Consider the following 16,186-nt stretch of genomic DNA (forward strand, 5'->3'; position numbering starts at 1 on the left):
TATTTCCTCAAATTTCATTAGAAATCTATATGTCTCATTCAATTTATTCAGTTCGCGACAAGGCAAAAATATATAAAAACTCAAAATATTTATATTAAAAATTGAAAGATATAATAAACATCAAATACCAAATACAGTTAAAAAAGTTAAAACATTTTTTACAATAAAAATAACAGTTTCTACGCAAAAACAAGCAATTCGGCCAACGTGCAAGACGGCAGATTTTTCGGTGCACGAAATTGAAAGTTGACTTTTGGTCTCACTCGGCAAAAGACACTGAAGGCCTTGAAACTGACTTAATTTGTTGTGGACGCTATGCTGAGTCAATATAAGGTCTAATTTAATAACTTAATGGATAATTCCAGAATGGATTAAGCATAATTTAATTCGCAATAATAGAAGAAGACGTTACTTTGTTGTTGGAAAGCTTGGTTTCCCTAGATTAGCAACAAAGTTTCAAATGTAAGCAAATATGGCTGCTATGGTAAAACAATTAAGCTTAGCCTCACTTAAACAACTTTTAAATTGTTGATAATTCTAGAACTATAACGTGCAGGTTAGCTAAAGGTATAAAAACCTTAACAGGAAGATAAGAACAACAGAATTCAATCATTTTTAAAGCAAAAAATGCATAATTTACAAACATATAAGAATAAAGAAACTGAGCTCACTGAGGTGAGTAGCAGAGTCGATTTTTATATACAAACTTTTGGTGCGGTCGATTGCAATCAAAACAGTTGGTGCACATCTACATGTTATACCAGTCCTATATACAAAATTTCAACTTTTTGAGGCTACTCGTTTTTGAGTTATATGAGATACATACATACATACATACGTACGTACGTACAGACGCCACGAAAAATTCTCTTCTGAATCCATTTTAAATCAGTTTTATAATTCGTTTGGGTAAAAAGTGTTCTTCATTCTGTTCTTACAAAAACATCGTTAAATTGCATTCAATAGCGGTCAAAAGAGATATTTTCGTAGAAATATGATACCCGAAATTTTTTCACAATTATAATACTTCCTTTTTACTTCGTACAAGTAAGTGAAAGGGAATTTTCCATCTGCCAGAAAGATTGCAAAAATCATAGAACAAAGTAGTGCTTGTGTGCTTCAATGAAATTTGCTTATGTTTTATTTCACTGCTTTATTCGTATTTATCACAAAAAAAGAGGGAAAAGAAAAAAAAAATTAACTTTGCGGATGACCTAATATGAAATATATAATATTATTTATTAGAAGATATTTGTGTACACGATGTAGCTATGATTTATTAATGAAAGACAAATTAAACATAATTTTATTAAATTCTATTTTAGCATATATTAAATTAGGTTAAAACTACATAAATGTTATTTCAACTCTATCTATATTATCAAATAATGAAGAATCGATATATATATATATATATATATATATATATGCATGTAATTCTGTACGTATGTATGTATATTTCTCATATCGTAGTAAAACACGACGCCTAGGACCGCAAAAATTTTAAATCCCCTAAGTCCTTCACCCGAACATGTGTACTTCGAATTGCGAGTTTTATTCAATATGTTGCGCTAATTAAAACAATTTTCATTAAAAAATTCAGGGATTTAAAAGAAATATACTGCCACTCGGCATATGTACATTCATGGTTCAAGTTTAATCGGAAATCTCAGCGATTTAAAAGAAATACCATTAGCTAAATCTTAAGATATTTCTCTTTTAAATATCTTTAAAAAACTCGGAGATTTAAAAGAAATGTATTGTCACAGTTCGAAGTAAAATATTTTGATTTTTTGCGGGCCAGTGTGAAGATATTTGTCTTTTAAATTTCATAAAAAATCTTGGAGATTTAAGAGAAATCTGTTGCCATTGTCCGAAATAAAATATTTTGATCTTCCACGGGTCACTGTGTGGCCAATCGGCAGAGCGTGATATATTTAATATGTCTTTCAAATTTAATCTCGCTCTGATATTCATTAATAAATTAAGCTATATAAAAGGAATAAATGCCATTCTTCATCTCCATACTTTTTATTTATAATATTACATCTATATACTTATATATACATCTTTATATATCTCTATACTTATATATACATCTTTATATATCTCTATACTTATACTCTATACTTATATATACATCTCTGTACCTATTATATATATATTTTCTTTTTCATTATAACCATTTTAATTAGTTTCATTAAATGTATTTCTCCGAGGTGTCATTTCGAACAATCATCAAATCATCGTTTTCAAAAACTGTCAGTAATTGACTGTTACATTATAATTATTGGAAATTAAAGCATCGCTGATTTACATATATCTTTCACTATAACTTGAACGTTATATCATACTTGCCTTAAATATGTCTTTGACTGTGATCTGTTTACTTGTCTTTTCTTTCAGAGAAGTACAAAAGCTCGAAGAAATGCTCTTGGGGAGTTTAGGGCACGTTTGTCGGAAATGTTCCTGAGAATCTCACTAGGGAGTGGCCGAGAAAGGATGAAAAACGACGTCAACGGCGATCTCTCTTCGATGACGCGGCCGAATCAAATCGGACCCTCGGGGCAGCTTATTTCTTTCAGTACCTTCATTCCCGAACTTCTCGAGGAAGGATGTTACGTAAGTAGAGGATTTCTTCCCAGAGGATGGCAATTGCATAAGGAAACAAATATATTCGCGTTAGAGTGTCTGCTCCTAGCAAAAGGGCACTTGAACTTTAAAATGAAATGTATAGCTTATACGTTGAGAGAAGTGTAAGGGTTATAAATTAAATTATTATTATTAATCAAAAAAAAAACGGTAGCCCCGAAATGTATTTCTCCGAATCGAGAATCTTAGAATCGAAACGGCATTTTGCGTCAAAACATTTAAACGGGTGGTATCACTTTTCAAATTGTTGCCACCAAATGTTATCACCCTGTATTATATTTAAAGAAGTTAAATAATGAATAGTCTGTACAAAACCATGTATGTTTCTTGCATTGTGAAAACACAACGATACCTAGAGACCAGTTTTGAATCGCTGTCCTTCACCCGAATATGGGCACCTACAAACTAGAATTTTGAATTTCGAATTTATTTCATTACTTCTTTCATATTTTGAAAACTTTAACGAATTTTTGATTAACAAACTCAAGGATTTCAGAGCCAGCACTGACAACACCGTAAGGAATGAAACATTTTATCTTCATCACTCGAGACTGTCCACCTGAAATTCTAGAGATACGTTGCTTTTAAATATTTTGTAATTTTGCTGTTAAATCGAATTTTATGTGGCGTAAGTGCCAAGAGCATGATTAGTAAGTAAACACACAAAACGTTAACAATAAAAAGACAAAAAAAAATGTTTTGTAAAGCCAACTTAGTAAAAAAAAAAACTGAACATCGATACGATGAACTAAGAAAAGACTGAGAGAAACAGAAAACTGCATGTCAACACGTAACGTTCGGGAATTATAAACATATACAGCTATGCTGCTTTAAAATTTTTCCTGATTTTGCTGTTGAATTGTATGTGGCATACGTGCGAGAAAAATGATGCTTAATAATAAAGCTAAAAAGAGAGAAAAAAGGGGGGTTGTAGGAGTGAGTGTAACAACAAACTGGTAAACTGCGAAGTCGAAGGGAGCGTAAAAAACCTTAACAAACCCTTTTGGGTGACCCTTAAAATCTAAAACTCATCAGATTCTTTTTTATAGTGTATGTCAACAATTATGTGATATATTTGTTAGAAGTATACATATGTCAAAATAAATAAAAGAGTGACTTTCAAATATCAAGGGGGCAGAAAATGTTTTTTTGAGATGCTTTTTTGATATTAACTAATGTAAAAATTCGAAGAAATGCCCTCTGATGAATATTATCCGAATTTATTCAGTTAGCGAGTATTATCCAAATTATATTTCGAGCATTATCCGAATTTATTCATTTGTTTAATTTTTATAATTTTCGATGGATCCCATTCGATGGCCATCCCCTACGGCAATTTTTAGAGAAAGGCTTTAAATAGTTATCTTACTCCTTTTTTAATTTTAATACAATCTGTATTAATCTTTTTCACAAAAACGCCTAGAAAAAATTTTGATTTATTTTGTTTAATTAATCTATGTAATTATTTATACGTTATTATTATAAATAATATTTACTAGAAGTATGTATGTTTACATAGCATGTAAGACCACTTTAAAAAAAAAAAAAGAAAACTCTTACGCGTTCAAAAAAAGTATAAGGGTTATAAATCATGTTTAGTTTATGTTCATCAAGTGGTATACGTTAAAAGAGTATTTTGAAGTAAAGTGGAGCACTTATACCTTAAATGAAATATAAAAGTTATAATCAGTATACGTAAGTCGTTATGTTATTAGGAGCGTATGTTAGAAGAATATGTTATAAGACTGCTCGAATTTTAAAGAAAAATGTAACACTTACAAGTTGAAATAAAAATAAAGATTATAAGTTACGTTATAGGCAGTATATACTTGTATTAGTAGTTATATTACAAACAGTTCATGTTAGAAGTATATGTTAGTTGTTATGTTAGAAATAGTACACTTTAGAACTATGTGGTAAAACTTTTTCGCGCTTAAGTATAGCACTTATCCATTGAGTGAATATAAGGATTATAAGATATGTTATAATTAGTATATGCAAAACGGTATGTTATTAGTACTTGTAGAATATGTTATAAGACTATTCGAATTTTAAAGTAAAGCTTAGCCCTTACACGTTGATAGAAAAATAAGGATTACAAGTTATGTTATATGTAGTATGTATTAGTAATTATATTACAAATAGTTCATGTTTAAAGTATATGTTAGTAGCTATGTTAGAAATAGTACACGTTAGAACGATATGCTCACACCTTTTCGCGTTTAAGTATAACACTTATCCGTTGAATGAATACAAGGGTCATAAGTCATGTTATAATAAGTATATGTGAGTGGTTATGTTATTAATAGTAATGTTATAAGACTATTCAAATTTTAATGTAAACTTTAGCCGTTAAGCATTGAGGGACGTGTGATCGTCATAAAACACGTTATACGTTATTAGTATTGTATGTCAAAAGACTACTCGCATTGATAAGTGTAAGCTTTATTCTTTGAATGGAGTGATGCGGGCTGTTAACTACGCACTGTAAGTTTTTGTGTTATCTACCTGCTTAATGCTTCAAGTTAGATTCTTAAATGTGAAAAGTAATAAACACGATACTTTACAAGTTAACAGCATAAAAATAAAAGCATTAGAAATCAGCCTTTAACTTTATAATAAAATAAAAACAGTAGAAATGTCATAATGCCAGAAAGATCAGGTAAACAGGATGACAAATTGGTATAATATCAAATTCCATTACACGCTCCCTAATAAACTTTATGTCGCTGATATTAGTTACAGTTTCACATTAAAACCTTTCTTCAAAGATATAATTTTAAAAAAATCTAACAAAATTAGCCATTGAAAATTTATAATGTTTTAGAGAGTTATTACTTATAAGTCAACAATCGGAAATAGGTTATTTTTTAACGATGTTTAGCTTTTCTAAAAAGTAACGAACTGAAAATCGCAGTATAAGACCTATTTTCAGAAACTCCCTTAACTTTTATTATTCTGTTAAGGTCTTGAAGTTGCACTATAAAGCTTTTATTGCCGAAATTATTGTAATAAATTCCTTTTCATTTCACGTTTAGCCTAAATTTCATAAAAATAAAATAAAATTCAAGTTAACTACATATACGAATAACAACTTAATAAGAAAGTATTTTTTTAAAATCCAATATGTATACTAAAAGCTTTTGTAAACTATTTCAAGCATTACAGAAATCAGTGAGATAAGTGAACTATTAACACACTTAATACGTTAACAGTTCAATAATCGACCTTGGACAGACTATTTTAAGACTTTTTAACACGTTGCCGCACGTGCTACGAAAGTAGTTGCTGTAAATTTTACTCTTTATTTTACTTGTAAGCCCTTCTCTGTTAATCCTAATTAAAACCTCAAAGCACAAAATATTGTGTATTAACTAACAAATTTTTTCAAGATCCATGTTCTTGAAAAATACATAATGAAAAGTTTTCATATTCTTGTATTACTGCGTTCAATAACATTATAAAACTAGTTAATGGGTGGTACATTTGCAGATTTTTAAAATTAATTAGACATTGACAGTAGTAGTTTACAGATAAACTTTCTGGGAACTAATTATTCAATTAATGTACGTTCTTCAAATTAAAAAGGCATTTAATTTTATTGAGAAACTTAATTAAGTTTTTCGGTGTACATTGTTATATTGATGACATTTCGGATATTAATGTATAGAGACATTAGGTTACTTCGAAGCAGAAGAGAAGAAAAATGAGAAATGTCTTCTCGGAGATCTCTTGAATACCAAGTGTGCTGACCACTACACCACGAAGGCGGGAGAACTTGTAAATGGCTTTAATTAGTTTAGAAACCCAATTTTTATCATGACTTTCTTAAATTAAAAGAAATCACTATTTGTAAAAACTGCACTAGAAATTCAAATATCCCTCAAAAATAATATCATTAACTGATCTATTATAATAATATACTTACAGATTTCAATATATTATATCTAATTTAACATAATATTAATATACAATTTTATAGTAAATATTTTCAAAACTTTCGATTTTTGATGATATCGGTAACAAATGTTTGCAGATATGGTAGCAGTAGTAATTTTTGTCTCCTAATTTGTATCATAATCAACTCCTAAATCGTCTGATATGAAGGAAAAGTGCAAGAATTTTTAGCACAAACGGGCTATTTGCACAGAAGGGCTATTAAATTTGTTTTGGCATTTTGCGTTTGTGTGTTATAAGGAGGGGAGGTACGAAGTTGGGTTACCATGAAAGTCGCGCTTCCATGGTAACCCAACTTCGTACCTTCCCTCCTTATAACACAGAGCGTTGATTCACTATAAACACCGAATCACTTCTTAAATTGTTACCACCAATTATAGTCTTGTATTATATTTAAAGAAATTAAATAATGAAGAAACTGCATGACTGTATGTATGTTTCTCTCGTTGTGATAAAACAACGGTACCTAGAGCCATCCAATTTTTAATAACATACTTCTCCACCCGAAAATGGGCATCTGGAAACCCAAATTTTGAATTTGTTTTATTATCTGTTTCATATTCTGCAAAGCATTTGTGAGGTTTTTGATTAAGAAACTCAACGATTTCAAAGCGAGCAATGGCAACACTGTACGGAAAAAAAACAAAACTTTTTTTATCTCCAGCGCTCGAAACTGTGCATGGGAAATTCTAAAAAATGCTCTTTTAAATATTTTACGATATTGCTGTTGAATTGAATATTATGTTTTAAGTGCGGAGAACATGCTATTTAACAAATTAAGGTAACACACAAAACGTTAAAAAAACGCCCTTTTGTCAGTAATATAAAATCTGAAAGCTTTGAGGTTTTTTTTATTACTATTTTCGTGTAGTTTACATGAATATAGTTAAATAATTTTTATATTAGTACAGGTAAAGAGGTAACAGTGATTGAGCACTAGAGAACTTCACTACAGAATCGAACATGTATTGCCCCACAATACACTAACGAACCAGAGTATGAAAACTAAATTGACTTAATGCTTTTTCTCCTAAGAAACAGAGGAAGGAAGCTTTCGTGTGTAACTTTACGTATGACGGGAAAGAATAAGTGCTCTGTTCCTTTTGACCGAAATAGCCCACCAGCAGCCGAGCGGTAAAATCGATGAACTCTGGTAGTTTTGACCTGGGTACAGGCAAACGAGCTGAGTGTGTGGAGCGTTTCTTGGTTTTCCCTAACGTGTAGCGTGTAACGAGTCAGTTTTCCTTAGAAAGTTCTCAACGAAGGCATCTGTCTAAGGTATGTAGCCGTAGTGTGCTTTGCCCTAATAAAGTTAAAAAAAAAAAAAAAAAAAAAGAACCTCCTCACAGAAATTAATTATAAAGTGCCAATATGAAAACGGAAAACAAAAATGATTGGAATTCCCTTTTAATAAATGAAATATCTACTACCGAAAGAAAACATAATCATGAAATCTATCTTCAAGAACTATTACAGAACTTCTGAATGCCATAAATGGGAATCCGAGAGCTCCAAAAACTTCTGAAGTTTCGAATTCAAAATTCTTTTGAAATAAGCGGAGGATTCTCTGATGTTTTCAGAATTAAATAAAGAGTTGCATGCAGTCGAAATAAGCTAAACATCCTTGAAAATGCTTAACATACCGAATAATACAGTAGTTAGTAGAGTTGACAGTAATCAGGCATAGATCGGCTTCGAATCCCGAACAGAACGTGGATGTTTGGAATTCTAGTATCCTTTGAGAAAGGACAGTGAAAACTTACTAATCTGAAAGCCTTCTTGAGAGGTTGCAAATAAAGAAGTTTGTTATGGTGCTTTGCGCTCGGTTATAACAAACTTAGAAAAAGAAACTGTTTAGTTGTGACAGAAATTGTTTATGTAATTTTGCAATAATCGTTAACTCCAAAAGCCGAGACTTTCATATTTTTTTTTATTCTTTACATGAAACGCGGTTATATAATATCTTCATTTCATTTTTATCTTGTGGCAATGGCAAATATTTGTGAAATGCATACAAATCAGCAGATTTTCGATCACACTTTCTAACAAATCCTCGTGCATCAAAGCAGACAGATGAGAAAAATCAGTACGCTAATTTACAGTTAATGTTTATTTTGTATACTTCTTTAATATCTAACACATTATTAAATTTTAAAAGGAACCTTTACGAAATATTATACCCATCAGTTTGATTTCATATATCGGAAACAATTAAGAGACGGCAAAGAATTGTTGTAGATCAAATTGTACAAAAAATGTAGCAGCTTGAACTTGCAGCATTAAGAGCACAATTTCATATGTAAGAGATGATGTAATGGAAAATATGGAAAAGGAATTAGCCATATGGACCAAAATCAAAAGTGGATTCCAATTGACACTAGGCAATTGTTAATTACGGACTTCACTACAAAGTCTTGTCGATCTGAGATCTTCCCTAATTGGTCAATCATTGAAGCAGAATCTCATCAAGAACGCTCAAGCGATAAAATTGACAGGATACCAATCAAGAAGAAAATGCTAATAGTTCACGTCAGTGATTAAATTTCTAATAACTTTTTGAATGATCTTATAGTTTCCTAATGTAAAATAAATTAAATATGTTCTTCTATTACCTACATATATTTGTACATATATTGTTATACATATATTGTTATGAACGAAGTATAACCTTATTTATTTTAAGATGTCTTACTTTTGTTTTATGTAAATAAATAACTAAATCATACACATTTAGTGTGTTTTTCGTTTTACACGGTTTTACGTAGCAAAATCCAATACGTAGGAAAATCGGAACATATCTTCCGTGTAAATCGAAGGATAGGTGTATATGCGATAATACTTTTTTTTTTTGGCCATTAGGCCTTTTTTTAGGTATTCAGTTTCTTAATCTAATGCAGTGAAACCCCTGATAGTGAACGTCTCATATCACGAACAAATTATCTTTACAAAAAATCCTGTGATGGCGAATGGTGCTTCAAATTACGAATCTCCAAATTGGTAGCGAATGATTTTCAAAGCTCTTATGATGATACAGCCTGTGCAACTGAAATAACAATAAGGAACTTCTCTGCTGGTCAAATCTCATTAATAAAGCTTAACGACAAACGACTTACAGGACCATAAAATAGGTCTGGAGGAAATCATAGCGAGATTGCGTTGCAGGCATATACTTCAGGGCTCTAGCACTTAAGACGTCTTTTGTTGTCGACGATACTGTGCGCCTAGACTTTGGCTTGACTTGGAAGTTGATTATGAACATTTAGAGGAGTTAATTATGAACACTTGGAAATCCGTAAAAATGAACTAAAAAAATTTGAAGCAACTTCAGAAGCAGCATCAAAACGCGGTTCTGAAACAAGTGTCTTTAGAAAAAGAAGAAAGAACTATAGATCATCACAGTTCAATATTAATGAAGTTTTAACAAACTCAACGATTTGAAAGCGAGCAATGTCAACACTGCGCGGGTTATACAATGGGACTGTTTATCGAAAAGTCCAAAGATCTGCTGTTTTGAAATATTTTGCGATTTTGCTAATCAACTGAATATTTTGTGGCGTAAGTGTGAAGCACATGATGTTTAATTATTAAATTTAACACATGAAAAGTTAATAATAAAAATACAAAAAAAAGTTTTGGAAACCATAGTACTAAGAAAACTGTAGATTGGTATGATAAACTGAGAAAAGCCTGAAATATATATATATAAATATATGCCAACACATAACACTTCATCGGGAATTCTAAATATACGCTGCTTTTAAAAGTTTTGTAATTTTGCCATTAAATTGTATTTGGCGTAACTGGGAAGAATACGATGCTTAGTAATAAAGACAAAAAGAAATTTGTTAATAGGAGTGAATGTAACAGCAGACCGATAGACTGCGAGGTCAGCGAGAGTGTAGAAAACTTTAACAAACCCTTTTGAGCGATCATTAAAATCTGAGCCCTTTCTTTTTTCTGTTTTGTATTTCATTCAGCTTTCTTTGTCTTAAATTTAATGATTTTTATCGGTTTTGTGTCATGAACTCGTACACACAAAATGTTGCTATACAGTTTAAATAAGTAATTATATGTGGTCTAAGAACGAATAAATCCAATTTATATTAATTCCTATGCGGAATATATTTCAATTTACAAACTTTTTGGATGACGAACAGTGTTCAAAAACAATTTAAATTTGTAAACCGAGGTTTCTCTGCATTGTTTCAGAAACATCTCATTCGTTTAAGTTTTGCTCATTCGTTTAATCTCATTTCAAGACCTGCGAAAGGTTGTTTATACATAGATAATATACACTTGTATATGCAAAGAAATACAAACTGTTCCTTTGACTCCTCCAAAAGGGACATTAGTTCCGAATGGGGTATTAGCCTCGAAAGGGCATTTTTAGTCTAAGCACATAAATGCGTTGTACCATTTATCATATCGGTGACACCAAATATTATCCTCCTGTATTATAGTTAAAGAAATTAAATTATGAATCTGAATGAATGCATGTATATTTCTCGCACTGTGAAAAACAACGGTACCTAGAGCCATCCGATTTTGAATTACGTAGTCCCTCACCCGAACATGGGCACCTGGAAGCCCGAGTTTTAAATTTCGAATTTGTTTTATTATCTTTTTCATAATATGTAAAATATTAACAAATCTTTGATTAACAAACTCAACCGTTTCATACCGAACAGTGGCAACACTGCAGAGAAAAAAACATTTTTATCTCCAGAACGCTAGATTGTCTGTCGGAATTTCTGAAGGTAGGCTGTTTTAAAGTATTCTGTGATTTTGTCATTCACTCAAATTGATCGTGATATTTGATAAATAAAGTAAACACACAAAATTTTAATAATAAAAAGACGAAAAAAAAGTATTATAAAGCTGTCTTAGTAGGAAAACTGAGCATTGACATGATAAAATGGGAAAAGATTAAAAGGAAAATATATATATATATCTATATATATATGCCATTACTTCTTGCTGCATCGGGAATTTTAAACGTGTACAGCTATGACGCTTTTAAAATTTTTATAATTTTGCTGTTGAATTCTGTACGGGGTAGTGAAAAAGAAATGATGCTTAATAATAAAACTAAAATAGGTTAGTAGGTGTGAGTGTTACAACAGACCGGTAGACTTCGAGCTCAAAGCGTAAAAAAGTTAACAAATCCCTCTGGGCGAGAGTTCAAATCTGAAATTTTTCAGATTTTTTTTTTTCCTTTATAAATTAAATCGATGTTTTCGAAATTGACACATTATAGTGTGTTCCTCAATTTGAAAGAATAAACTCAATTTGAAATTATAATCTTTGTGTACGTTTGTTTATGTTAGACGGCTAAGCTTAGTATTTTATCCATAAAAATGAGAATATTTCAACGTAGAAACCTATTTCTTGTATTACTCAAAAACAAACAGTAACCCAGTGCAAAAAGTGGGTTTCGTTTTCCCTAATCAATTGCCCAATAAGAGGTGAGCAAATTTTGAGTTCTTGACCTAAAACAGAATTTTCGTTAAATTTTGAAAACTGCAAATTGTCTTTTTCAAAAACCGGGATATTCAGCTTCATATACCTGATGACTTTAAAAATGATTAGAAGTAGGTACATTTGAAATGTTGTCGCTCTAAAAATTATCAACAATAATTTTGATTCCAGACATCTATCAAGAGGAAACTTATAAATGCGAAAGTATATAAACATTACAAAATTGATTTTTTTATTTAAAATATTCTTTATAAAGTCTGTAGTAACATATTTTTTAAAATAATCATCATGTTTTAGAGTTTTCTGTATGGAAATCTTGATAATGTGTTCAGTCCAATAAATAGAAATAAAAATAATATGCTCTACAAAAGTAATCTTTTTTATTGAAATTAATACTTTGTAGAAATTATGATAATATATCCAATCCAAGAAATAACAATGAAAGCGAATTTTCCAACAAAACTATTAGCTCACGTGAAATACATAATAAATTTAAATTATGAAGAAATAATTTTATACATTTAGTTATTTTACGTGATATGTTAAAAAAATCAGTTGCTAATTTTGATACTCCAAAATAATAAAAATGCATTAATTTTTTTTTCTACATTTTAATTTGATATAGTAAAGCATTCATAGTACATAAACACACAAAAATAATTTAAATGCTAAGAATTATCTTTTGTTGTTATAATGTTATATTTACGTAGCAGTTACATACGTACATAATAATAGAAAGAAATGGATAATAATTTTTCTATTAGTTTTAGACCGACATACAATATGCTCAATAACAAATTTGAAATTTAGAAGCAGAAAAAACATTACAAGAAAAATTTCTTGAAAGAAAACTTGATATAATTCGTTTACTGAGATGTTTTTCTTTCAAAATTCTATAACAGTAAATACTTTTTAATGCTAAAAAAATTTACGTAATTTGTCTTGCAAATATTAAAATAAAAAATTAGTTTAATAACTTCTGTATTTTAACATTTATGTAACACATTTTAACATATTTGCATAGCAATTTTAGCATACTTGCAGAATAATAGGGTATAATAGAAGCTTACATTGAAGATATTTAAAATAATATGCAAGAAATATAAGCTCACTTTACTTACCTTTCTGAACCAAGAATAGAACTACAAGATAATTGAAGGAAGCAGAAGTAATAATCGATTTTCAATTGTAAAATCGTAATCGGTGTAAATCTTTTTTATCCGTAAACTCGGTTTAATTCCTCAAATGATAGCAATGCTATAGCGGAACATTTTATTCAATACATGGAACATGGTTGTCTAATTTACGAAACACTATTAAAGGCGGAATCTTAACATAACTCAGTTCCAACTCAAAGCAAAGAATACACTTCCATAAAATTTTTGCAACGACGTATTTCCACTTAGTTGCACGACGTTCAAAATTTAACTGCAATCAGAAAAATCATATCATAAGGACAAAAATAAAAAATGTAAGAAGTCGTAGTCGTTCTTATTTTTAAGCAGGTAAAAAGAAGCCAATGTACTCTAGTTTGAGAGTATTAATCGTGTTAAAGGAAGAAGAAGAAGGGGAAAAAAATTGTTAAAAAAGTTTCGAATAAACAAATTGTAAAAGTGATAAAAAATAAAAAAGAAGCAATTTGAGGTCGAGTTTAGTAAGAAGAAGCAAGACGAAAGTCTTGCCCAAGCGAATGAATCGAAGTGAAGTGAAGAGAAGGCGAAGCAAAAAGTGCCACCTCCAATCATTCCGACGGATTAGGCGAACAAATGGGCGACAGGGTCCTAATAGAATTTCCAATTTAATAAAGCTTCTCTCCCTCTATATTAGAAACTGAAAATGAAGATTTGGGTTCACGATTCAATTACCGGCGCCTCGTGCATTATAATTCGGCTTGATTTATTGAATTTATTAGGAAGAGAGAGAGGACTTACCGGAATGGTCTGGAAGCGCTCGCGCCGCTGCGCCCTCCAGGCCGTAGAGGGCCGCAAAATCGTCGCACTTCCTCTTGTCCGACCGATCTTCGGACAGAAGTCGCTGGTCATCGGCCATCTTGCTCTGTCTCTTCTATATGGGAAAGATGCACGGCTCTGTGAGGCTGACGGCCTAACCAAAAGTGACTAATGAAGTTACCCCGGCGAATACGGTCTTATAAGGATCACCTGTCTGCTATGACTCCTCCAATACCCTCTGCATACCCGGGTCGGCTTTCGGGGGACGGCCTCCCTCACTCGCCATTGGCTGAAGCCCGCGAAAGAGGCGGGGTCGCTGATGCGGAATACAACCTCCCCTCCTCCATCCATCTCGCTCCTGAATTGATGCAATAACTCACTTTGCAAAGAGAGCGGGGACCAGTCCTTGCTAAACCTCATAGTCCACTCATTGATACGAAGAGAGATAATTGCGTAGATATAAACAAACTTGGACGCGGAGGTGAGGAAGGAGATAAAAAAATCCCAAATAAAATGGAAGGAACAGCGGCGAATGACATGTGGGGAGGTGAGGGCGTGGTGTGTGGCCGGGGGGTTACAGAAGGGGAAAAAAGTGATAAGTAAATAAAGGATGATGGTTGGTAATGCGCACCCCAATGCCAAACAAAAGAAGAAGACGGCTGAGCTAAAATGATTATAACGTAAATTTAGCGTCTAAATTGCGTTCGAGGATTGCGAAATTCAATCAGCAGTCGAGGCGGGAGTAAAGTCGGCCGGGCGGCCGCGGCTGCATCAGAACATTCGAAGGGACTCCACACGAAGGACACCTAGGATCTAGAAGCTCGCTCTTCCTCTCTGAGGAACACCATGGAACATTTTTTACGTTTCTATTTTTCCTTTGAGTTTTAAGTCTTCTGAAGGAGCGGCTGTCAGTCTTGGAATTTTCCTCTAAGTTTGGAAACTCGAAACTTCGTGTTCTGTTTTACCCGCTTCAGGAATGACGTCATTGGGTGAGTAGAGTAGTAATTTCTTTTTCTTCCCTTTTGCAAGGTTTCCGACGACAGCGCTCAGAGTTCTCTGGCAACACGGTTTTACATGAACAGGAAATCTCCGAAAGTAGGTCCAAGCAGCTGTTTCACTCTGCCGTCTCTCAGGCTGGGGTTCCTCTTGCCCATCTCGCGTTCCATACTCGGTTAGCTCTGCATCTTTAATTTCAAATGATACACGGTTCAGAAATACTTGCTGTAAAATTCTAAGCTTAAGCTGAGTTCGTTGACCTCCAACTCGAAAGTGACTTTTTTACTTAGCACTGCAAATGTTGCAGATCATAGGCCGTATTGGACATTATTAAAAATTGCAATGCAGTTGACGAAATCTTTTTCATTCTTTTTCCAAAATATCCATTTAATAGGCCTACTAAAACGAAAAGCCATTAGGTTCCGGCGAAATATCGAAAAATTCCTTTTCGGAATTTCATGATATTTTTAAAGCAGAAGTAACTTTTTATGCCAGGGAATCTCTTTAAATATTTACTGGCTTAATTCTGGGAATCATGATGAACTGAAAAATTAAATAGTTCCGACTTTATGTAATAGTCAAATATTCATAAAGCCATTAAGGTGTCTTCTAACATTAGGTGTTAACATTGTAACCATTAGGGTGTCTAGAAACATCTTCTTTTTTCAGGGGGAGGGGTGAAAGATGATAATTAAGCTCGGGTTGAAAATTATCGGCAACTGATATCTTTACATTTTAGTCATATAAATTTACTGGAGCTTGTGCTTGAAAGAGACAAGTAACACTGTTTGCATAAATTAGGCTAATTTTATTTCCAAAAAGAGCTATCAAATTTTTAAAATTCCGACTGTTTTAACAATTTTATGGCATATATATATCTAAGCCAAACGCTCCCGGTTCTACACGAGTTGGGTCTTTTAGGGAAGTCATCATCTTAGAGAGGTCATCTTCAACAATTATATTTATTTATGGTCTAAAAAAAATCGATTTTTTTAAAGGTGATGAGAGATGGTAGAGACGTCATTGAATTTTATCAGTCATCAGAGCCCTAATCGAACTTTTATCTGTTCTATCAACTTTTTAAATATTTAACTTTTAATGAAGAGCATTTCATTATAGGTTTCTCGTTTTGAAAAAGCAAAATAAATTCTCTA

The 16,186-nt window shown here is 32.0% G+C and overlaps 2 protein-coding genes across 3 annotated transcripts in view; one reads left to right on the forward strand and one right to left on the reverse strand.

Moving 5' to 3' along the window:
* The window catches only part of LOC118193971 (homeobox protein unc-42-like), a 169,168-nt gene extending 154,963 nt beyond the window's left edge, over nucleotides 1-14,205 (reverse strand). The window contains exon 1 of the mRNA XM_085822317.1: nucleotides 14,019-14,205. Coding sequence (XP_085678443.1) covers nucleotides 14,019-14,136 — 118 coding nt within the window. The 5' untranslated portion in view covers nucleotides 14,137-14,205. The remainder of the gene's footprint in view (nucleotides 1-14,018) is intronic.
* Nucleotides 14,206-14,536: 331 nt separating this feature from the next.
* LOC146999346 (uncharacterized) overlaps nucleotides 14,537-16,186 on the forward strand; it is a 133,533-nt gene continuing 131,883 nt past the window's right edge. Inside the window, exon 1 of one of the 2 annotated variants that reach the window (XR_015039645.1) lies at nucleotides 14,537-15,025. Coding sequence is in view for 1 of the 2 variants with exons in the window: in XM_085811407.1 (XP_085667533.1) it covers nucleotides 15,013-15,025 (13 nt within the window). In the remaining variant the exon portion in view is untranslated. The remainder of the gene's footprint in view (nucleotides 15,026-16,186) is intronic. The other variant, XM_085811407.1, reaches the window with a different exon arrangement.

Source organism: Stegodyphus dumicola, chromosome 1 (genome assembly GCF_044657685.1).
Source record: "Stegodyphus dumicola isolate Sdum_Otavi_A_Nest chromosome 1, ASM4465768v1".
NCBI lineage: Eukaryota > Metazoa > Arthropoda > Arachnida > Araneae > Eresidae > Stegodyphus > Stegodyphus dumicola.